Source organism: Necator americanus, chromosome IV (genome assembly GCF_031761385.1).
Source record: "Necator americanus strain Aroian chromosome IV, whole genome shotgun sequence".
Classification (NCBI taxonomy): domain Eukaryota; kingdom Metazoa; phylum Nematoda; class Chromadorea; order Rhabditida; family Ancylostomatidae; genus Necator; species Necator americanus.
The window spans coordinates 26,567,355-26,592,570 of record NC_087374.1 but is presented as its reverse complement, the minus strand read 5'-3'; the positions used below and the strand labels follow the sequence as shown (position 1 = coordinate 26,592,570).

At 38.9% G+C, this 25,216-nt stretch overlaps 3 protein-coding genes across 4 annotated transcripts; 1 reads left to right on the top strand and 2 right to left on the bottom strand.

Annotated features, from left to right (window-relative positions):
• Positions 1 to 1,602: 1,602 nt before the first annotated feature.
• RB195_002781 (uncharacterized protein) lies at positions 1,603 to 1,857 on the bottom strand (the record flags this gene model as incomplete). Its single annotated transcript, XM_064200186.1, has 1 exon — positions 1,603 to 1,857. One exon carries the CDS (start codon positions 1,855 to 1,857, stop codon positions 1,603 to 1,605), a length of 255 nt encoding a protein of 84 aa, XP_064056067.1.
• Positions 1,858 to 16,555: 14,698 nt separating this feature from the next.
• On the top strand, positions 16,556 to 16,874 carry RB195_002780 (uncharacterized protein; the record flags this gene model as incomplete). The annotated part of the gene is made up of 2 exons (XM_064200185.1): positions 16,556 to 16,621; positions 16,692 to 16,874. 2 exons carry the CDS (start codon positions 16,556 to 16,558, stop codon positions 16,872 to 16,874), a joined length of 249 nt encoding a protein of 82 aa, XP_064056066.1.
• A 680-nt stretch (positions 16,875 to 17,554) lies between these two features.
• Positions 17,555 to 21,713, bottom strand: RB195_002779 (uncharacterized protein; the record flags this gene model as incomplete). Of its 2 annotated transcripts, none has more annotated exons than XM_064200183.1 (12): positions 17,555 to 17,654; positions 18,407 to 18,507; positions 18,560 to 18,666; positions 18,893 to 19,035; positions 19,092 to 19,210; positions 19,484 to 19,569; positions 19,676 to 19,824; positions 19,878 to 19,991; positions 20,327 to 20,436; positions 20,495 to 20,662; positions 21,433 to 21,492; positions 21,621 to 21,713. In XM_064200183.1, 12 exons carry the CDS (start codon positions 21,711 to 21,713, stop codon positions 17,555 to 17,557), a joined length of 1,350 nt encoding a protein of 449 aa, XP_064056064.1. The 2 variants fall into 2 exon arrangements, with proteins under 2 accessions (XP_064056064.1, XP_064056065.1); XM_064200184.1 differs by having other exon boundaries at positions 17,555 to 17,645.
• Positions 21,714 to 25,216: the final 3,503 nt, after the last annotated feature.

Genomic DNA, 25,216 nt, shown 5'->3' with positions numbered 1-25,216 from the left:
ATATTATTATCCATAGTACACTTATTGTTCCATGATGAAAAAGAAATAAATGCTTCACTTCGCTCACATTTAGCTTGTGAGAACAATGGTAGTAATTTGTCGAAGACTGACGATTATAAACGAGGTTGGTTAGATAACAGTCGGCATGCTACATGGCGGGTGTAGCGCAGTCGCTGAGAGGCTCCACTGGGTCTGCGTGATTGGTTGATGGTTCGCAACCGTCCCAATGCCGACCAAAGTTTTCATCTCTCCGGGGTGGACAAATTAGTACCAGACTTGTGGGAGGATAAAAACGCTGACTTGTCAAACTGACTTGCCTTCGCTCGCCATTGTGCCTCCTGAGCCGATTGGGTAAAGCCAGAGACTTTATCCGCTATTATCCTTTATGCTACACCCGTTCGTAATCCAAGATAGATAACTGCAATTTGAATTTTTTTATATCCAGAGTTGCTTGGATATGGGAAACATTTCCATGATGCTACCAAATCGTGTAAATTTCTCTGTCACTGTTAACCCATGGCATACATGATTGAACATCTTCCTCGCAGACTTTGCGTGTTCCTAAATTTCCGCCTGCTTGGACTTGTAGGTAGAATTGATAAATTTTTTCGAATCTTTTTACAGGAACAATACTTTCGAAAAAAGCGCCTGAAGCTCGTCCAACCATCTCTTTATCGGTAGCGAATGTTTATTAAGGGGAATAATATCTGTAAGAAGTCATCTACACATACACAAGTTCTTTTCATTTACAGTCATATTTCTCAGCACATGCAAACACTCAACTAAAAAAGATGTAATTCTCGAAATGGTCATTTATCAAGTCCCGAGTTTGATCTTCCTTTACTTTCGGCATTGTGAAGTTGAGTAGCATATTTGAGCCGACCAACGTTGTTATCCCGTACTCCATCTGGCTAACATTTTGGAGCCTGAAAGCCTGAAGAAGGGAAATTCGTAATCCACTACTTCAAACGTCGTATGTGTCAACAAGATATGATTTCACATATAGAAAGCTAAAAGATAGAGAAGCAGATCACATTAGCGCTCACTTTGATGGCTGTGAATCTATGATTTTAGCGGACTATGGATTGTTGAAACTGCGTCACAAGTAGTAACTAATTAAAGTGCCCTTCTACATTTGACAACATAGGTGAAACTCAAAGCAGTGCAATCTCCTTTCCGAACAATGACGGGTAATATTACTACACTATCATTTCGATCATTTCGAACTTTACATAATTGTTTTGCATTTGTGCATTTGCGTGTACTAGAACACATCATCTTCTAATATAGGTGAAATAAAAACTTTTTTCGTTTTATTTCAAGGATGAAGTTAACATAGACAGTGCTAAATGATTTAGATCCGTTTAGATCGATAACTTTTGTCCATTTTGATGGCAACTTCACAATTCTCGCATTTGAAGATGTCCTCTCCTTATTGGCAAGAAACGTGACCATCTCAATTTCACAACCCCTCTTCAGACCGGTTTTCTACCATCAAGAAAATTTTTCAAATTCTTGAAAAGGTGATAGACGCTTGGTGCCCGGTCTCTACTATATGGCGGGTGCGATAGAACTATAGCTTTCAGAACCTCTGATGCGTCGTTAAAGATGTGTACGGCCTGGCGTTGTCTTCGGCACCCATACATCGAGCTTTTTCTTGGGACCAGCCTCATACAAATGGTTGCAAACAGTTTTCTGGCTTATCTTCAGTTCCTGGGCAATGGAATACGTGCTCACATGACAGTCCGACTTGACGATTTCAGAGCGTCCCTCATTTTCGACGTTCTTATCGTTAACGGGAACGGAATCGTTGAAGCCACCGTTTTGCTGTTGCTTTCGATACTGTATTAGGTCCATTAATAGCAAACCCGTTTTTATCCGTTTGCTCCGCCTTTTCACCTTTGTAGTAGCACAGAAGAAAACATCGAATCTTCACTTTTTACCTTTATTTTGAAACGCTCCAACATACAACTTGCTCACAAAACACAAGACTGAAGAGAACATTTTTGAAACAAAATGTCACCTTGAAATTCTCGTATAGAAATGACCCGATGTGATGTATACATCGATAGTTACGGCTCACTAAAGACATACAGCGAAGAACTCTTTACTTCACCTAATATTATATTGATATGAGCGCCATGTCATTTTTGTAATTTTCTTCTTCTCTATCAGCGATCAGGATCAGGAAATCAGCGATCCTCTTTTCCTAGAACTGAAGAAGCTGGAGCCGAAGAGGTCGGCCACTGCCCGACTAATGCAATCAAAAAATGAAAGTTTTCTTAGCAAAGAAATCCTTGGAGGCTCGGAATAATTGATATACAAAGGGTGCTATTTTGATTGAATAAAATTGGAAACTATCTACTAGCCCAACTCTTTGATCTTTTGACGAGTCTCCTTTATTATATCGGGTCATGAAGGATATGCACCGAGGCTCGTCTCGGCGGTTTTCCCGAACAGCTGCAGGAGCGCAGGATTCTCCTCGAGTCCCAGAGAGAGAACCGGGATTTTTCTTTGAAGATGTCCTTCAGGTTAAGAGATTGAACCAGCGGTGGACCGCCCTGACGGGAGTGGTAGTATTTCAGTGGTAGTGGTGTCCTCCCAAATTGCGTTGTTGATTTGCGAAATGCTGTCGTCGCTCCACTGCTACGGTGCCATTATGGACGACGATTCGTGAATGCACTACAACTACAACATGATACATAATGAGTTCCGATCAAAAATCGAACGTTCTGAACTTTTCGTAAAAAAAGCATTAGGAGGACTTTCTTATCAACCTAATAATTTCCAAGATGGCGAGATAGTGATGACTATGGAAAGAAAGTTCTGCAGTCGTTATCTTCAACAGCACATAATTTAAAAAAGAGCGTCATTGAACTGCAACGTGACGTTCATTTTCTCACGTTTCAGTTATGTGTGAGATTGAAAAATGCTCCTATATGAAGAAGTCGTTGGAACAATGAAAAAATTACGGGTCTGCTAAGGGTATGTCATAAACTTTTCTACATGTTTACATATGTAACTATCATGGTCTGCTGAATAGTAACTTACTTATTTAACTCATACGGCGGGCGAATATTACGGCCTAACGCGCGTATTCGCGTCTTTTTCGGGATGTGCCGTTCTTAAACACATCCGAGCCCATTCTGTTCGATCTTCAGCTAGAGCTCGCATAAAATCCATCCGTCCGCCGTTACGCGCTAGGGAACGCCTATGTTAGTCTAATTGTTACATGGTCGTGTAGCGTACGGACTTTATAACCCGTATTGTTATGTGACAAAAGCTTCCGATTCATTGCAAAAATGTGGTGTTATCCAGCACCATTCTTGAGTCTATGCCCTGAAAGGTCTCATGTGTGAGTGGAATATCTGGTATCAAACATCCGTCTCGTAACGTTGGACGGCCGGTCACTGTCAAGTTAACTCCAACAAACCGCTCATTCCAGAATTCTACGATATCTGCTAGCGTTTGCTGAACTGCAGGAAACATGCACCAGGTGCTGTCCCATTATCAGTGTCAACTGTGGATACGCTGATGAAAGGAGAGAAGGAGGCTGCTCAATAGCTGTGAGGAACGAGTGGACGAGTCTGGCGGAGAAATTAGGATCAACGACGTCAATATGCGCTTTCAATGCATCGCAGAGGACTCAATCTCTGTATCGTATGTGCTCATTCACCCACGGAAACCGCTGAAGACTACAACAGGGACGCGTTTTATTATGATCTCAATACGTTGATATCCAAGATACCGAGCCAGCTGGCGGTAGTTCTCGAAATTGACGACAATGAAAATGAAATATAGTATTCGATGTGCTTGGAAAATGATTCTATCCCACAAAGGAAACATCGGATAGCAGAAGTCCTCTGATAGACAGTTGCGACCAGACAAACTCTATAACTGCATTCACATTTACAAGTAATCATCAACACCATTAGGTTACATTGCAAGGATAACCCAACGCCACTGCAGCGAAAGCGAAATGTTGTTTTGACAAGGAACATCTCTTTTTTAAATATCCGGTAGATTCCAACCACTTCCCAGTTTTTCTCAGCTCGATGGTACGGTTCTAGAAAAAGGAATCATGAAGTTCAACATCAACCGAAGCTCTACTTGCCAGGTCTGAAAGACGATGGAGGCAAAGGAAAGTTCCGCCAACAGGGTCTCGATCAATATTGGATCACAAGTCAGGAATAGAGAGGACGACGTTGACCCTTTAACTAAATGCATTCAAAACGCTGCAAAGAAAATGCTCGTAGTCTTGACACCGACGAAGAGGTTCGCCTTTGTTTGCGGAGACAAGATCCACAGGCAATTCTGTGTGTTGCCCGCCTTACTGGTGACTACATCAAGAGGAGTGTCTGAGAAGGAGTTGCATTATTGGATGAAATGTTATCGTGAAAACGGATGGATGTCGAGAGAGAAGGAGTTTGAAAAAGCGTAGAGCTACAAGGACCGAAGAAAAGTCAAAACTCTTCTAAGATAATATGCTGGCAAGATAAAGAGGTGTTCGGCTGTCCACAACACTGCCAACGGAGACGCTGTCGTGGACGCAACCCCGCCTACCTCAAGGAAAGATTTCAACTCCTTGCTAAACCGGCGAGCGCCGACTGTTCCTAGTGGAGGTCATAGGATAAGTGCGAAAATTCCTGCAATCTCTTCCTTCTTGTGAGATCCGTGAACTGACGTAAATCATCCGTTTAGTATGGATTGACTGAAGGATACCTGACTCATAAAGATACGCCATACGGCTCCTCTCCACAAGAAGGTATCCGCCACAACGCCTAGGAATTACCGAGGAGTCTTGGATCGACCAATCAAACATCACGGAGAAACCAGACTCGACGAACAAGCCTTTTTGATCGACGAATAACTAGGTGCTTCTTGTGAGAAGAAAGATTGAAATGTGGCAGCAGTACTCGAACCATCTGCAGTAAGCTTCTAGATTTTGAAGCCGCTTTCGACTCTTCTCATCGAGGCCATCTTCTCAATGCGCTTCTCGCCGATGAGATTTCAAGGAAAATAGAAGAAAAAAAAAGAAATAGAAAAAAAGAGAAGAAAAGAAAAAAGAAAAAAGCCGATGTGACTGCAGCGGGACTTGTTCAAAGATTACATCTTGCGAAGAAGCAGTTGAGCAGTATTTCGTGGATTGTGGTTTTAGCAGCATCCGCACGTTGGCCGACCTCGAAATCGCTGACAACGTAGTGATATTCGACTCAAAAACCACGAAGTTGCAACGCGTGATCGTCGAATGTTGTGTCGAAACTAGCTTCAGCATTTTTTGACTTTTTTAAAACATTTTTTTGTTTTTTTGTTTTTGTTATTGTGCTGCTGTTTTTGTTGTTGTTTTTTTGACCAAAGATTTAAGCATAGATGTAAATTTTATGGTTTTTCCCTAAGCGCGTCAGTTCTACATTTGGAGAGCAATCAATTTGATTTTAACTTTATGTTGCTCTCAAATCTCCACAATTTTGAAACATTATTCAAAATAGAAGTTTCCTCCGTTTTGAACCATTAGCAAAGAATGATGTGCTAGCATGAATTGACGTGAATATCACTATCATAGTGATAAAAATAACGTTCTACGTCAGATCGTGTAAACTGTTGGCTACTATGTACTGCAGTTAAGCAGCCGTTTGCACGTGTGTTTCCTCCTTTTGCAAAAAGGATGTTAGCAACGTTAGGGAGACATGCTGGGAAATAGACATATGAAGGAACTACAGAAACCCATTGTACTGCGTTGGGCTCCCGCGCACCAATCCGACGCAGTGGAAATCGTCTCTCCCCACTCTAGAACTTTCTGCAGCGGCGCACCATTCCGATCCCATGGGACCTGTCGCACCTCATTTTACAGCTATCTGACTCCACGGCACGAATTCGACGTCGTAGGACCCGTCTCACCCAATTTCACCGTGTTGAGACTCTAGCGTCCCAAAACGACGCCAGTATCCGTCTCCCTCTCTTCTTAGAATTTCTTGACTGAAACACGCGTACACAGACGCACACACTTGACGGAATAAGCCCGTTATTATACAGCTTGATAGTCTGCAAATTTGGGAGTATACATTCACATGAAAATTTATTTACTCTCACTAACATATAAGAGAAATTAACTTGCTTATCAAACCCAACATTACATAGCTTTGGACAATGGATAAAAGGTAGGGTGCTCGCCTATCACGTGCATGGCTATGGTTCAGCACCTCACCGGTGCAGAGTTTTGCACCATTGTGAAGTATTTAGTATTTATTATACAGCATGCTCGTCTGACCTTCTTGTTGAAATTGTCCTTAGTACTCCCATACTCAAACTGGAAAAGGCCTTCTGGTCGTAAAAGAAAGTTCTGGACAGAGGTGGTCAAGGAAGACCTGAGGATACCTGACATTAACAGGCAGTTCAGTCGAGGCGTATAGTTTCACAGTTTGTTGAATGCTAATTTAGATTATTAACTAGCAGTCACTTCCTTCAGGAGTGTATTCTCATGACATTGTCTGCGACTGATATCTAAGAGGTGGATAGTTTTGACTTTGGGAACTATTTACGTGCTTCTCACTAAGATACATCGTCCTCTTCCTGTTTCACCGATATTTGTAGACTTAAATATTTGGTGATCATATAGATGTCTCCTGATATCACCAAGTCACCTTGCCTTCCATTCGAGCAAACGGCACAGTTATGCTTTTGACAAGCCTGTCATAGGCATGATTGCTAATTATTATTCATTGTTACTTATTCAGGTCGCAGGTTTTGTGCCCACTTCTCTAAAAGAGTCTTATAAAGTCTCTGTTGTAGGCTTGTTCGCATAGCGTTGCTTATCCGAAATAAAGATCGATAACAATCTTTGTCATCTGCTCGAAGAGTAATGGATTGATCATGCATCGCCTTTTTGATCCTTCTCGGTCTTGCGTGCGTAGCTCTCCGTCCGAACGCCGCGTACCACCGTAGTTGTACTCTTTAGGAAACAGAAAGGTGAACACGGTCAGAACAAAATTTTTGAAGAAACCATAACCAGGGTCAAGCGTGTGTTGAGAATTTCTCAACAGGGGGCCGTAAGAGGGGTCAGAAAATTAAGAAAAAATTCAAGTAGAGGTCGGAAAATCAGAAAAAATAAAAGGAGCAAAGAGAAAATGGAGAGGGGGTTGTCGTTTTCAAACAAACACATATTAAGGTGTACAAAATGAAGTGTAATTTAGGTATGCGACATTCAGCAGAAAAACAGGAGTGAAAACTGCTTCTTTTCAGAAGTAGTGCTGAAACTTGAAGGATGATCAGCAGTAAATGGCATGTTTTTATCGCATATCGGAAGATATTCACAACTGGAACGTATTCTAAGGCTTTTTTTCAGGTCCCGATATCAGCGACTAAAAAAAGGAAGAGTTGTCTCAAAGAAGAAAAACGTCAACGATGCATATTCAGTACTTGAGTTCTGTTTAATATAAAAATAAATGATATAGGATAAATAAATTTTTTTAATATTCAATAAACGATTGAAGAAGACTCACGGTTGCAGTTGAGGAAGACTATTGTAGCATAAAAAGTTAAGATAAAAAGAGGGTACACAAACCAAAAAATGATTTTTAAAGAATTTATTCTTCATAATTCTGGTAATGAAACTACTGCGCTTTTTGAGCCAATCTTGGAAATGGACGACTTAGCATTTTTTGGTGCTCTAACTGATGCTTGATGACGTCGGAGTCGCTTCGGTGGCACAAACCAAAACAATTGAAATTTTGAATAAATGTGATGCATAGTAAATAAAGCGATAATGTTGTGATGTGACAAAATAGGAAACCCATTATTTTAAATGTAATTAACTACCTGAAAGTTTCTGTTCTTTCAAAAAATCGACTTTTTGTCAAACCCATCAAGTCTAAGCACTACGGAATTACAGTTCTACAAAACAGAATTACAAAATTACAGTCTACACAACAAAATTGTCTGTTACTAATTTATATGAAAGAAATGAAACTAACCAGAGGTGACTTCGTATTGAGTACCATAAAAGGCAATCTTCATAGCTTGCACAGTGCTTTGGCACTCTTCGTCACAGCCAATTCAATATATTGAAGATCTGCAGTTGTACGGGAACGCAGCGTCGAAAATTCGCTTAGGAACGGATGACAAACGAGATCTTCAGAAGCTAACAGAAGTGTAAAAGCACTAAGTAAAAGTAGAAGCATAGCTGCAATGAAAAGCAAGTACGCTGACTCAAGTTGGTAAGTGTAGTGCAGACTTATTTATGCGCGATTACAAAGACTTCGATAGGGACATCTGTTAATTGGCCATTACACCCTCTGTTGAAATAATTTTTTTTACTGTTCTGTGGATTCCTTCGTATATAAAAGCACTTTTTACTCTCACACATAATTAAAACGTGAGAAGGCCAACGCATTTACCTTGCGGCATTTTAGTGGTGCTCATTTTCGAATTATCTGCATTGAAAAGTTTAATTACGAAGTTTTCTTTTTTGCTCTGTGATAATATCGTCACATGTGTGCGTTCACATAGAAATATGTGCCTACAGATTTCGTTCGCGCTGCATTCATCGATCCCTCATTACATGTCCACAAAACAAAATTCTTCCCTGTTCTTCAACGTATTCTTTCTTGCATTAGTTTCTAGAGAACTGTCTACATAAAAGAGGTGGAACGCCACGGACAGGTAGTTTCGGCAGCAAACTTCAAAGCATTGATAGTATACATACTTCGCACAAACAATATGTCAAAATTATTTCGTATTAACACACATTTGATATGAGAAGGAATTTCTTCTCAAAGTTGTTTTTAGTGCACTAGTTTAGCACATGTGCTGGGTGACGTTGATCTTGTAGGAGCATTTCTTGTAAAGATTTTCTTCTTTTTTAGCTCCTAGCACATGAACTTGCTCACTCAGGTAGTAAAGTATCCTTCTGAGACAAGTTCTTTAGTCCATGTCCCAGCGCGTGCCAGAATAAAGTTCAAAACCAGGTAAAATAGAGGTAATCGATACGATTTTTTTAAGTACCAGTAGAGAAGTATGTGAACAGGGCCAACTGAATCTTATTACGTAATATGATTTAAGTACACTCTTAAATGTGTCAATATGGTGTTTTTAATGTTCTTCTCATAAATCCTGGTCCACAAGCTCTACAAAATCATTGCTACCAAACTGATTTTTCCTTCTTGGATTACTGTCGTGCCTGGGACGACTCTCAAAGCCAGCGCGCGGGAAAAGTTGCCAATGGCAAAGTAATACGGTAGCTCTCACGTGCAAAACGGCGTATACAAGGGCTGGTTCCCAGTGCTCGTGTTCCAGGTCTTTTCTTTCCATTTTGATGTTGTCCCGCCTCGTATTTTTATAATACCGTGTTTTCGTGCGCACACCATTGACTATGTTCAACCGCATCACCACTGTTGGCTGCACACCATGGGGACCAAACCGCCAACCATCTACCAATTACAAACCAAGAATCACTATCTGCCTAACCGTTATGACTTGGGTGCGTGTAAAGAGGATCCCGGCGGAATTTCGAGCATGCCCCGATCATGCCTCGTCAGAGCAATTAGCGAAGGTGCGTGTCCTAAAGGAATTCACTTTCGTTAGCACATAAATAGCTGACTCTGCTTACCTACCGCTAATCATACGCTGCATCACCGGCTAGGATATAATTCACTCAATTTAGTAATCGTACCAGAAGCAAGAGAAATCCTCACTTGAAATATAAAATAAGGATGTATCTAATAGCTTCAAATTACTTGCATAAAAATTTTCGTTAAAACGGAACATTACAGGTTTCAAAAGTAACGGTAATGAGAGTTATCGTTATCCTGTAACTCTCAAGCTTTTTTGTAGCCTAAATTATTTCTGGACAGAGGGACCTTCTGTATCTCTGACTTCTTGGAACTTACAGGAAGAAAAAGAGTTCAAATTTCGTAAGATTTCTAGACTTTCTGAAGGTGATATAAAGACAAACTCCCTTTCTTTATTAGAACACCATTCAAAATCCCATGTACTTCTATCTAACACTATTATTCTTTGACTAATTCGGTAATTTCGACAGCTCATACCACTCTTCTTTGCATATTTTCTTGTAACTCCGCAGTTTTCTGTGTCTCTGTGGCTAGAAGAACATCTAAGACGGTTGCCCGCGTCTTCATGAACGACTGGAGCGCGACCTCTTCGAGGTATGCTCGCGAATCTCCCGGCATATCCACTGGGCACGTTGTGTCTCGGAGACATTCGCGGAGAATCCGCGGGGACCCTCTTTACCATTCCCCTTATGACTTCACCCGCTTCGTATAGCATACTATCTGTTCGTGTCATGTATATAATATATTGTTACCTTCTATTGGTGCAATGATTGGCTAAACCGCCCTTGTGAATATTTTTGTATCACCGAACATTATGACAGTTACACCACTTATCCACTTGGGTTGGGACAAAGGGGATAGGCGTCGCCCTAGAAGGGGGAATAGGGGCAAAGGGATATGACGAATCCAGGTTTCAGAGGGGCTAGACAGGCACGAACTAACTAGCTCAGCGTGAGTCCCTCCGGATCCTCACATTCGCCTTTGGGTCCCACACACCGATGCCTGTCGCTCCTCGTCAAAGCCGGGCCTTACCTCTACAGTTACCTTTGAGGCAACCTGGTCAAGGCAATGGAATGGTCTCCATTTGGTATGGTGTAGCTATGGTTTCTCGTACTAGACAAGTGCCTCTAAAGCGAATAGGGTTCTGATCTTTTGTATGAGTCATCCGCCAGGACACCACATTTAGGCTGATCACTTTTCTGACAATAAAAGTTGGAAACTTGTAGATATATCAGGATGGGACCCGTATTCTTCATCACTGATCGTTTCTTTGTTTTTCTATTTTGTACCGAAAAATGGAAAATTAATTGGGTTAAATTAGATTGAAAGAGTAAATTTTATCAAGTCTTCAGCATACCTGCAAGTGCAATATTTGCTATGAACAATCTTTCCGTTCTGCTAAAACCCATTAAAGCCTTCTCTGGTAATCCCTCTTCTAGTCAGCACTCATTTCCGTAGGGCATTTTCTGTCTGTGACGTTCAGTTTAATTTTGGTAAATAGTATAGCTCTTTTCCGCTGCTGTATTCCAACTCATTTGAAAGGTAACTGGTGCGTATAACTACCCTTCACAACATCATTCATATTTCTTGAAACTCTTTTTTCCGATACTGGCAACAATAGGTGCAGGCACTACGTGTTATACAAACGAGCAAAGTTCTCATGCTTCTATTGTTCAGAAGGTTCAGAACGTTCCATTATTAACGAATTTTCAACATATTTGATTCCTTCGGTGATGGAGACGCTTCACAGCTTTTGTGTTTCTTCACAGCTGTTTTTCTTGCTCCTTAGTGATACATTATATGAATTTAATGATATTTGGTTGAGTGCATAACTTTCACCTCACTCTCGAACTTTTTATTTGAAATGGTAGTAGTTTGATAGGAATTGGCTGCTTAGCGCGAAGTTAAAATGTCACTCAAGTGTCAATATCATTTCAAAAAAAAAAAAAAAAAAAACTTAAACTGATTGTTAAGCTGCTGCTTGGCATGACTTAGAGCGAGCAGAAAAGCTTTCTCTGTGATAAGATGGAGAGTCTTCACGTTTTTATTTGCAAAATCGTTTTTGATATTCAATACATCGAGTACACTTTGCAAACGAAGAAATTGAGGAAAAATAGAACCAATTTCGATCAGACTACTACCACTACCGACAAACTAGCTGACGTTATCTGCATTTCGGCACTGGAAACAAAGCAACGGCTTGTTGGCTCAGCGTAAACAGCAATTATAAATCTTCAGACATTTCTTGAAGTCATTTCCAGTCCCGTGATCCTAAAGAAGTAACAACGAGCACTGAGTACTAATCAACAGAAAAGATTACGGAACTCTTCGAATCTTCTGCTGGGGACTTCCTAGCGACAACAGCAAATGCACGCATTTTGTGGATTTATTCTAGAACCAAATTAAGAAATCTTCTCTTAGAATAGTTTTTCATTCGATAGTCAATTCGATTTTTTGAGATTTATTTAGGAGTACCAACGCTTGTTTAGTTTTTTTTTTTGGCTACATATACTTGCTTGTTTTCTTTCAGCCTGCTCTTTTGTTTCTAAAACGATTCTTATGCAGAAATACTCAGACAAAGAAAAAAAAACCAATGCGTAGCTATAGCTCAAAAACCACTTGTTAAGAACTCATATATTTTGCACGCAAATGGTATACCTGCGTGTGAAGGTAGCACCCTGCGAAACGTCATTTTAGAAATATTTGACTGTCATGTATTGCAATGTTATCATTATGCGTAATTATTTCAATCATTCTGCTCCCTATATCACTCGTAACTGGAAGAGTTCGAGATAGTTTTACCAACTAATAATGTACAACATTGTAACATCTTCGTTTTTTTCGTCTCTCTTTTCATTTCGTGAAGTTTCACTATCGGAAATGCTTTCTTGACGGGCTTTGTAGCGGAAACGCACTTTATCAAAATTCGTGTTTTAAAGCGCTTCTCGGATTTTCTTTCTAGTCAATCTCACGTTTACCAGCCATAATTTCTCTATTTTTACAGTACTTGTGGACTAAATAATTCCATAGAGTGGAAGATTCTCATACCAATGGAAAAATGCATTCTTACGTCAGCCTTATAACAATTTGTTCAAGGAAAAACTGACAACTTTCGGTGACAAAACTTCCGTCATCGTGCTGTAAACCGACAAAATTAAGATGTGAAGAACTGACTGACGACACTACTTTCTTTGTACGAAAAGATGGAGGCCAATAATGCTTATTCATCGTTTCATGAGAGAAAAGAATTTTCTGATTACTTTGAAGCATCCATTTAGCGCTCTCTCTTCTGTGCTCTACCTACTGAAGCTCTACCCTACTACCGAAGCTGTCTTTCTAGGCAAGAAGAGCTAATCTCCTCCTAGCGCACAGGATTTTTCCCTTCTACACTGGAAATGGTGGTATTTCGTGTCATAAGTTTTTGTTTGGCTGGGATTGGTACGGCAACCAGCATACCAATTTGGTACATGATGATCTCCATACACTTTCTGCACCCAAATTTCAGGTGAATTGGTTTCAAAACATTTCGAATGTGTCATCTCCTTCGGACATTCGACTCTAACGTTTATGGAGTCGAAGATTAAACGTCAAAAAAATTGTTGTTAAAGACTTTCTTTTTTTTTCTACCACAATCCAAATCATTTTCTTTCAGAACACTCATTTTTCTATTAACTTTCGGAGCTCAATTCGCTATGGTATCATCCTATATGAAAGCTATTTGCATTCAATTTGATTGCAAATCACAGGCTTGTTTTTGTCCATTTCCTTTGACTCGTAGAAATTTTTGGATACGTTCCTTGACAAGAAGGGAAATTTAATGTGCGGACAATCGCAGAAGGAACATCGTATAGCTGTAGAATTTTGTTTCATTTTGGTGATTTTACACGACTTTAGATGTTGCGTTCCATTATTTGAGTTCCACTTCCATTTTAGGTAGTCGTCAAGCTCGTGGGATCATTTGGTCGATGCTGTGGGATTCTCTTTTATATGAGCAATCTTGCACTTTGCATCGAACGTGGGATTGCCGTCCTAACGGTATCAAAATACGAAAAATGCGTATCTCCAGCAATAACAATTTTAATCACCCTATCTACTGTGAGTACACTAATTCCAAAATACCGCTCACTTTGTGTAATTCATAAATAACGTATTTTTAAAGCAAATATTTTCATTCATAAAAGAAAATAGAATATAACGACTATTCACATGTTTTCTCTATTACAAGGGCAGTACGTCATTACAAATAATTCTTAAAATATATACAAAAAGAAGTTTTTAGTCTTACTTCCAAAAATGAAAGTAGTCTCTTCTCTAGTAGAAATTCTAGTAGAAAGAAAAACTCATTATTAGCTGGTAAGCTCCGTACATCTTTCTATGATCGTGGACAGAATTAATGACCTTGCAAGTAATTTTCAGGTGTTTGTTTCCGTCGTAATAGGTGTATTTCTTAACATTTTTGTAGAGCATTATTCGACATTTCCGATTCTGATATTTGTAATATCCTATTCCGCTTTATCGTTTTTGGTATGGTTTTCGTTACATTTGTTAATTCCAATTTATTCACTTTTTGACTTTTTAAACACCGACCAAGATATTCGATTTCGAAGCTGGCAATGTTTGCTTCAAAAACGATGGCCGAAACCTGGTCCATTCCTATTTAGGTCGCAATTTCTGTTCGTATCTACAGGAAGACTTCTAGAAAAGTTGCGCAAGTGACCACACTACAAAAGAGGTGTGTCTCTTTTCTAGCAAAGTTACCTGTGGGAGCACAAAGAAGAGGTTACGGACCTCATGCAAACTTCAAAACTTTAAATGATCCAATGAATCCTATGATTTCCCATAAAAATATGAACGTATCATTCATTTTATTTCAAAGATAAAGGGATGTGAGAAGTTTTAACTCTAGCAGGCATAAGGCAAGCACATCTTACAACCTGATTCTAGCCCATCAAAAGGAGTCTGCTACAAAGCAGAGGAAAAAATCCAAGAGCTACTTTTTCAGTGAGCAGTGGAAATTCTTGCGTTTTTTCATTAATAATGTCTTTGAAACGATTTTCAAATGTTATGAACTTCCGAATATATGATTCCGGTGTGCCCCGGATCCACTCCTGAAAGCCGCCAGCATCGGTGGCTTGACCTCAGTCACGCTACAGTTCGGATCTAAAGAAGCTTGCACCGGATTAACAAATAAGATGTCTGCCTAACCTCTCTCGACTCGCATGGGCGCCGCACCTTTTTAGCTCAACCTGTGCCCTTGCAGAGTCCTCCTTGTTTTATTTGGCACAAAGACGGTGGCTTATTATTGTGGCATCATACTGTGCGAATATATGTCGGAAAACGTTACACATACTACATCCACACCTACATTATACTACACCTCCTAATAGATGACTACAGTGATTTATTACTCTTACGAGTGAAACATGGGCGACCAAAAAGAATAGCACCTAGATGTTCGATTGTCACAAGAAAGATAACAACTCCGAAAACTGTGATAACGCAACGAGAATACCCTCGGGGGCTCCATACACACTAGTCGGGCTTACAAAACGTAAAGTGCAATAAGAAGAATGCACGGCGAAGCCTCCGTTGCGAGGACTGAAGCCGTACGCAGAATCTAAGCACAAATCTCATGAATGATCTTACGCTGTAGGAAAACACACGTAGGTATATCGCTGAGATTATTAGTGAGCAATAATTTCTCCCAAATCGGATAGAAAGTGTATGAGTTCGCATCACAACATTGGTGATGAAGTTTTCCAGTGTCTATTCCTTTATTATAGAGCCTCTCCTCTCAACTTTTCATCTTCATTGCGCCTTTAACATGGTTCGCCTGGTCTTTTACTTTGCTTCGGTTTCAGTTTACTCACGTGAAACTTTTTGCCTTTTGTTACAGAATGTAAAAATTTTTTCTAATATTATGCGAAATACAAAGAAATGTCTAACACTACCGTTCTCACTAATGAGAATAACAACATCTTCACACGTGTTTTCTGTCAGCAAATCGATAAGAATGGGAAAAGCTTTTGTCTACATGTACTAAACGTTCAAGCGTTCATTTTGTGCTTTGTTGTCTCCGAGGTCTGCTCTGAAAAAGAGCAGCAGGGATCGGCGGGTGCGATCCAATCACGGCTGCCCAGATCCGGAGGAGCTTCCGCTGGGCTAGCCACCAAATGACGACTCAACTCCTTTAGACTCATACCGTCGCGTTGTCATGGTCCCATCTGCTGTCCCGCCCAACTATTCGAGGGCCTTGATACTACCCCACTATTCCTCACGTCCAGTCACCAAATTCAATACAGGTATGATGTAATAACGCAAATGTGATCAAAATAGTTTATACTCGAAAACAAATTGTATCCAAGCGCAGCATTTTTTTCATCTGACAACCCACTTAAAAGATCTAAAAAAACAGGAGCCCACGTCTTTTAGGGGTCTCGAAACTCACTCTGCTCAGCTCTCTCATTTTCCAAGCACTAAGAAAGCAACAAAAAATTAATTATAAAGTGGATAAATCATAGGAGAAAGACGTTACAATGAAAAAAAAAACAGAGAAATGAAATAACCTCCCAGAGTTACCGAAATTTTCGAAGTTCTTCCACTTCAGAACAATATTGATTTGGAACAATGTTTCCTCAGTATCTTGTAATAACATCCACTAGTTCTATAAATAAAGTTTTTTTTTGAAAATGTGATGGTTAATTACCGTTTTGACCTCCTTTTTCCTTTTTTTTTTTGTCTTTTTTACTTCTTTTCTCGAGAGGGAGCCGCCATTAAATTTAGGATCATCACTGAATTCAGTCGCAAGATCAGTTTATTAGGTAAAACTGAGGGTTTAGTAATGACTTTCTACCTCGCATTATCTCTTTGCTTGTTAGACTTTTTTCAGATATCAAGACAAAGAGAATGGTCGTACGGCATCTGTATATACATTTATTTCATTTAATGAATTGCTTTCGAGCCTGGCAATAACAGGTGCATACGCTTGGATGGTAGCAGCTAAAGCTAAAAATCCTGAGGCTAATCTTGATTTTCTTAATAGCTTTCCAGACTTGGTAGGTGCAGTTTTACTTTTCACATTACAGAGCTTGTGCAAATCTATTTGATAATCGACTGATTTTAAAGATTGATTCTTATCGCATCTTATTCATCAACGTCACGATACTGCTGAATTGCTTCCTGTGGAGTCGAAATCAGACGAAAATTAGTGTGGAAAACCACATGGAAGATGGGGACAAATATTTCATGCACTTGCAAACCTTGTGGGAAACTACGCACAATAGTTTACATCGTAATGTTGCACAATGATTTAGTGCAATGATTTGGGAATAATTGTAATCTTATAATTGTAATCTTACAACGACTTTTATGAACTTTTTTTTTCGAATGAATGCATAATGAACGACGTTTAAGGTGTTTTCTCTTTGCAATTGAAGCAGTTTGAAAAGATTGAAAAGTGTGGTAAGGGAAGAAAAAAAAAGAAAGATCTTGATGCACAGTTGGAAATAATACTTTTTATTTCACTCATTTAGTCAAACACAAAAGTGCTCTCTGATCAAAACCAGTACGCACCAAAGTACAGAACTGTGAATTTATTATAGGCATTTTATCGTTTGAACGTTAGTTTGAGAAAAGTGTAGTTAACTGAGTGCATGCAGGCACACGTAGAAATTGTGCACAATGCGAAACAAGAAGTCATGAGCAAGCCACAAGCAGTTCCAGAGATCAGCTTTAAAAAGAGAGATCGATCAAAGAGATCAAGGATCAGTCTCTGAGAGCGCAGAAAAACATAAGGCAACTCAGAATGTGAATATTAATTATGAGTTTTTGAAAACGCACTGTAGAATGGAAGAGTATGGAAGAATACGCTGTAACGATATCCTATATTTTGTTTGTTCAGGAAAAACGTATTTCATCGTATCTTTTCGTCTTGAAATTCTTGACAACAATACAAAAAATAAGCTTAACACAAATAGACCGGAAAGAAATCATAAAATATCATCGGGGATTTCGGATCCTTTTCTTGAAAACGAGCGTAATGATCCAGTGTCGAACGAATGGCTAACGCTGAGATAGGTCCTTGAAAGTCTAAACACATTAGCTGCGCAAGGTTTTTTCGAGTGCAAAATTTTATTCAAATTCTACTCTTACGAGTATTTCATATGCTATCCTTATCCTAAAATGTTGAGCATTTCTTCACTGCTCAGATATCATGCAATTACATATTTCTTTAGGAATGCACGGAGACATGCAAAGCTAGGATGTTGTAGTAATCCAATTGATCTACGTTACCTGCTGAGACGTCTGCCGGATAATCTCGATGACTTCCTAAACAGTTCAGGAGACGTATAAAAAAATTGCGATTGAACGGACGATACGATTTAAGCCAAAGTTTTAGGCCGTAGATTTGTTGATTCTGAGCATCTGATCAATTTTTTAAAGAAAGACAACGAGCTTCAGTTGTCTTCGGTAGCAAAGAAGCCACTGTATGCGAACTGTATGCAATCTGTAGCATTCCTTATATGGAGAGTAGAAGCCTTCAGACCAGTGCTTCCAATTTTCTTTACAGGAGCGGCATAGGATAAGCGTATAGAAGAATGTTTAAAAAAAACAAAAAAAAAGACCAGAACAATCTGCAATCAGTACTGTCTCTCACACCATTCTTCAAAGCAAGCGCAGAAGCTTCCAAAAAAAACACTTCAAAATTGCGATATTCTCTGAAAATTACTAGCCCGGTGTAAAATAAAGCTGAACTAAGGGGTCTGCACTGCATCAGTTGCCGCATGCTACTCTACATTGGCAGCACGCGGCCCCACCTTCGTATACTTCTCCATACTTGCCTTGTGTTACGCCGTTCTCGTTGCTGACGTAACAGCATCTCATGCGGTCCTTCCGTATCCGATATGGAATTATGTGAATCACCAACATCCTCGTCGTCATCCTTTAAGAAGTCATTTGGGAAAATGATTGAAATATTAAACAATTCTACTAACCTTAACAATAACGTAGTAAGCAGTCAATAAAGCAGCAGAGTTAGCGGCAATAGTTATAATTGAAAGAAATGGTTGTAGATGGCCAGTCACCAAGGCAAGTATCATCACTAAAATTACAGTAATAACAATTTTTTTGTTAGGCTTGGTGCCCTAAAAAAAGATGCATGTACACATATGGTAGGAGCTTTGGTATTTGAGGTGACCAGTGCAGTTCCGACACTCGTTCTTGAACTTGAAAAGCAAGGGTGCGTGCCAGGGTGAGTGAATCGGAGCCGCCGCGTCGCGGTCGCTTGCGTCAACACGAGTACCAAAGCATATAGGTTAAGAACTTACGCGCATTATTATTTTGAAAATGATTTATAGTGAGGCTCAACGTAGTAATAAAAGCAGTCGGCACTTGAACAACAAGAAATGCAATAGTAACAGTTGTTATGAGGATTCGTGTCTGATCTCGTGGTGTTCTTCCAAATCGATTGCTGTAAAATTAGTTTTATCGATCAGATTCCTGTGAAACCCCTAAAGAATAGCCTACTGTCTCGTCATAGATCCCATATCGATTTCTGGTTCACGAATGAATCCAACGTGAAGCAGTGCAAGCAGGCAGCCAGGTATCAAAAACTGTACAACAAAATCAGATAGCGGAAGAAACACCTTAAATACGAAACGAAACGTTTATATATCCAAACAATGTCAGGATTCCCGAGTTTTTCTGCGAAATCACTGGAAATTCCAATAAAAATAATAATTAAGCAGAAGTAGTGGCAGTAGTAGTTTCAGCAGTCATTTCCGTTTTATGATTCGCAATAATGCGACGTCATGGATGAGATATCCTGATCTACCACCCACTACCAATACTAATCAACAATTACGTTGAAAATCAAAGAAAAAAAGAAAAAAGAAATGGAGATGGTTAAGTCCACTTACCTTCCAAAACGATCTAGTAAGGACACTCATTAAAGCACCATCGCGAACCATACATCGACTAGCCCATCGAGGCGTTGGTTCTGTATCTGTAATTCATATTTACAGTAATTTTGCAGCTCACATTTCACATACACTGCAAAGGCGTACTTGTATTTTTTGAAGAATAGTTCTGAAGAAGGAATCAAACCTTACCCATGCAAAATTGATAGACGGTTGTATCATGTTCGAAAAATCTTAATAATCCAATAGCAATGCAAATAAATATAATTAGCCAGATTGCTCTTGAGAATCGTTCAACCGTCCGTAGCTTCAGGGTATTCCGATGATATTGCGTCAGAAACCTATTAGAATGGAGTTCTTTTCCCAACGGTTGACATCTACAAAACGTTATCACCTGGCTGCCGCTAACAAAACACTGAATAACGTCATCATTGTGTCAACGGTGTGCGGAATTGCTTCCATAGTTGTACGAAAAACATGGCACATTACCACAGACTGATTGAGCGACCTTAAGACAAAAGCTCTGAGCTGATTGAGTAGTTACAGTATCGCAAAACATAAAAATATGCTAAAAACTAAAATACGGCGCCGTCTTCCTGCTGCGTTGCGATCGCGTGCAGTACACGTGACGATGGAAAAAAATGCTAAAGGCGTATATTCTTGTTCCTAACGATTTAGGTCATATTACATGGACTATATTTCCATAGGTGTTACGTTTCTTCGTAGTGAATCTTGCGTAATCAAAAAAAAAATAACTGAATGCATACGCTAACGTTCACTACTTCAATCAACCCATAGTTTCATTTCTGAAATTTGAAAAAAAAACAACGAAAAATCTCATACCTCGTCCCTTCTCCAATGATATAATACCAAACGGTAAACGGCAATGGCGCGAGCACACTTACCCAACCACAAAACGAAAGTAACCATATCATCTGATAAAGGGGATTGGGCTGAAAAAAGCTCACATAAAAAGTTCGCGAAGATTGAAATTTCCATAGAAAAACTCACAAATCGTCTGTCACCTTCACGTTTTTCACGTTTTCCCATGCCTAGCATAACAGCACAAAGTGGTGCGATTAATGTTAGTAAGAGCATGGGATAGGCAAAACCGTATACGATCATGTGTGACCATCCGTTGTTTAGTCGCCCGAACATGAATCCAACGTTGAGCGAGACCTTTAAAAAGTGGAGTAATCAATTTTTAAAAGAATTTCATAATGGATAAAGGATGAAGTGTCTGGCGTTGATCAATCCGTTGGGGATGCGACACCGCGGTCACTTCAATTCAGACTCATTAGAAGTTTAAGAATGCGTGCCTAGCCTATAACAATGATTTGGGATCGGGCTAGCGGATGCGTCAAGTCAGCGTTTTTATCCTCCCAGACAAGTATGGCACGAATTCATCGCCCGGAAGAGACGAAAGGCTTGGTTCGCAGTAGAGCGGTTTCGAACCAACGATCCTACTGGGCTAGTCCAAAAGCTTTATAAGGGAGCAATATTGGGAATGCTTGTTTAAGTTCCTTCTCTTTTCCTTTCTACTGTTCTTTTTCATCACTAACTGTCGATTGCAAATCCAAATGCAAAGATTTCCTTAATATATGCATATAAATACGTGTCTACGGAAATTTCTGCATAAGTAATCTGCCGTCGAGTTCTCAACGAATACATTGCTTACAAGTGCACCAATTTAAGAAAAAAATTCAGAAAACACCAATATTCCCACCACCGTCTAAATAATTCTTTTATGTCTGGACGCGTATAGACCTCTACAAAATGCCGATCTCTCAGAAGTTGCAGCGCGATTGATGGTAAAGATTCTCGGATAAATGAGTTAGAGCCTCATGTAATAGGAACTGAACCATTAATTACGATACAATTCCGTTACCTAGATAGAGTACTAATAGAACATCATATTAGAGGGAATCTCATTACAAAATTCAACTGACCTCACAGCGTTTCCTTGGGAAATCGAAGAAGAATCCATCACCGCAACAACATTTTGCCGCCTAAAATCAGAAATATCTCCAATATCACCCGGACGAGTTCGCCAAGCGTTCATGTTTTCAAGTGAATGAGCTGCGTCTTCTCAAATAAACTCAAAAGAGCAGGAGGAAACCGAAACCAAAACTGATACCCTTTGGTCATCGGTCGCGCATTGATCGGATGGAAGTATGGAAATATTGTGAATACGTAGATCTTCATCGCCATCGATGGTAGTTAGGTGCATGGCATTTCGCGTTCAAATAATTCTTGTGAGCCACCTACTTGCTCGCCGATCTAATGAGCAACGTGGTAAACCTGAAGGACTACGTTTAAGGATTTTTTTCAAGGAGGGGAAGTAGAGTACAGCAAAATTGATCAAACTCTATATGCTGCATGTTTTATATTTTATTACATTTTGCGGATGTGCAAGTAGAAAGAAAGTGAAGAAAACGCAAAGACAGAAGGAATAATGAAAGAGAAAGGATGTGAAGTGTAAACCAAAGAGTTACATACGTGTTGCGGAGCCTCTAACCACAGTCCAATATTATATCAATAAAAGGAAATTATGAGATTTAAAAACTTTTCTGATGCCTTTTTTGAGTATTTCTGAGTTTCTATCAGAAATGAACAGAAAGAGTGTGCCTACTAGGAAAACAAAACGGAAAGAAGGAAACAAAGATCTATCAAAGAGATCGAGACGCTGATAGAAGGATTCCTTGCAAACAAAACAGCAAATTAATTTGGTCCGTTTCTAGAGTTGTTAAACTCTAGCTCAGCTCTCTTTAAGATCTGGGGAAAAATTCAATCTCAAGTTTGAAAATCTTCTCTAAAAGAAAATACGGAAAAATCATTCGTTAAGCTGCATCCATTATTTTCTTTTCGTAAGAAAAGCATGCTTACGAGGCTATGAAGGAGAGGACTATTAATTTTCTGTACGTTAAAAAAATAATGATAATTTAATTAATTATAATAATTAATGATAATAATAATTTAATTTAATATTCCATTTAATAAAAATTGAAACTACGAATTGATATCTATGCAAATCTATGCATATTTTAAAAAAAAGGTTCCAGAGGAAAAAGTTCTAAATGATTTCTCAAGATTCTTTCATGATTTGTGCATTGAAATTTAAGGCAGTGCATATTACCGGAGTTCTACTGTGGTGGACATCTAGGGTACATACATTGTACAAAGCACTAATAGAGGAGAAGAAAAGGGGAAAAATGAAGGAGTTTGAGATAAAAAAAAAGAGTAAAAGGAAAATGTATATAGTTTCATGATGGGTTTCAAATGCAAAGACTTGCTGAACAGTTTGAGGAATAATTATGGAATTCTTATTCGTAGTAGATTTATAAAGGAATCCGAGTACATACGTACGTAGATATAAATGATTTTATTTAATCTAATAGAAGGTTGGATACAGGGAGGGAAATCTCAGACAAATGATAATGACCTATAACGAGTTTCTGCTTCTTCAAAGACTTTTCCAGAAGAGATCAAAATATGATCACCTCGAAATTTTTATTGACCCTTTGATCACGTGCAATTAGCGCAAAGTTATGCGAGATGAAGAACACATTTTCAAATGAAATACACATTCAGAAGCTATGGAAAAGGATCGTGAGTGACAAAAAAAGACCGTGAACCATTTAGGATGCAGAAGACGACCAAAAATTCTCCAAATAAGTGCGAATTTACAATGGTTTTGCGCCGAAATCTTAATTTCGATTCGAAAACCTACTCTTCATGGAACTGAACACTTTGATTTAAATAGTAGAAGATTTCAATAAAAACTACAAAGAAATAACTGGAAAACTGGCCGCTCAGAATAATTCAATATATTCCTCATTTTATATGAGTTTGCTGAAATGAAGGATCGATTTCAAAACGAAAAAAGAAAAGTTTATTTTGAAATAGGCATAATGATAGGATTATATTGTTAAGGCTGGATAAAATTGACCCTAGCCGGAGGAGAACGATGACTACACATCATAGCTCACTTACGACGATGCTCGTCGTATACTAATCCAAATATCAAAGGAGATTTACCCGCGCACTCTTGCTGAACAACTATCTAACGAACCTTAAAGATAGCATCATCGACAAAAAAAAAACGAGGAAATATGTAACTAGTATTGCACTTCTGTTTTCGTCAATTTTATCATTTAAAAACATACCCTGATGTTCTCCTTATATGTGTTCACATTAATTCCCAATGCATATTTGAATCCATATAACATTTCTTCGAAATTCGAAGCTTAAATTTGTCGCTGAAAACGTTCAAATGTCCTACTTTATCTAAGGAAAGAGAATTCTGAAGTTCTTAAGTGATGATGCGAACAAGTGCTCAGCGGATCGGGACTAGTTCAAAACTGACCCCTCTCACTTTAAAACGAGTAAGAGCATTCTTATTCTGAAAAAAAGTCCAGTTCAGTCTAAAAACAGAAGCATCGTCATGCATCGCTGCCTACCTAAGCGCAACATGAAAGGGTGGACGATACAATTACTGGAATAGCATTACGTGATGGATGAGATATGAATGGACCAAAAGAGCACATATTTATCGGAGGTACAGATAAGAAGTCCAACATGAGATACACATCAACCAAAACACCATGTATTTACTGGAAGTCCAGATAAAAAGCCCTGCTAGGACAAAAAAAGCGACTTGTCATAATCAACTGTATCTTGGCGGTTAACATGGTGATGAGGAAAGGAAAACTGTTTCACTGATAAAAACCAGTTTAGAGTAGCTTTTTTAAAAAAATATTCCTTCATACGATACTTTACTACAAGTATGATCATGGTGCATACTAAAAAAAGTGAATTATTCATTTAAAAAAAGAGATTTCCATTATAGGTTCATTAGGTCTCTTTCAGTTAATTCAAAATTTACATAAATTAGCAATTTTTTCAACCACATTAGCACATTAGCACGCCAAGGATCTCAAAGTGGAGTAAAAAAAGTACCGCATCTCATGAACAAGGAGCTATTATACCATGAGCTAAATTCTACTGTAGAGAAAAAAAGCTTTTCTGATGAACTTCTGCAACTTATTCGTGGACTTTTACGAGGAGAAAAATCTAAGAAAAAATTGTGAAAGTTTTAATTCTTATCGCAGAAGAGGAAACTAAAGCACGATTTGTCTAAATGAAAAAGACTGTTTGTCTCTTCCTTCGTTATTTCACTTTGCTCGAAAAAGTTAGCTTTATTTCGCGAACAAGAAAAGAACACTGCCAAATGACAAGAACTTGCCATTAAAATTAAGGTTGTTAGTAAAGCATACCCGAAAACAAGGAAAAGAAGGAAAAATGTATAGTACAACAAACCAAAAGATTTGTTGAAACTATATTGATTTTCCAGGCGAGACAAGAAAATTCCCGACTTTGACATACAATATCAGCTCAATCAAAAGATTAAATATCTGGCTTGAAGGCTTCAACAAGAAAGAAAGAGAATGAAAAAGAAAAGGAACTCAAGAAGTTGGCAGTAACACAAACTACAGTTGTCAATAGCTTTTCGTAGTCCGCAAATACGGATCAACAACATCGTCTGTCGAGTCGAAGAGCCATAAAAACTAATTACAAGCTTTGCATCGGGAGCCGCTAACAAAATACACCATTTTTATTTGGTGTTTCTGATGCAGCCCATACTGTTAACAACAGGTCATTCGGACCGTGAAACACGCTTAAACGCTTTTAAGCTGCGATTTTCTCAAAACATCTAGCTTTAATGTTTTACGG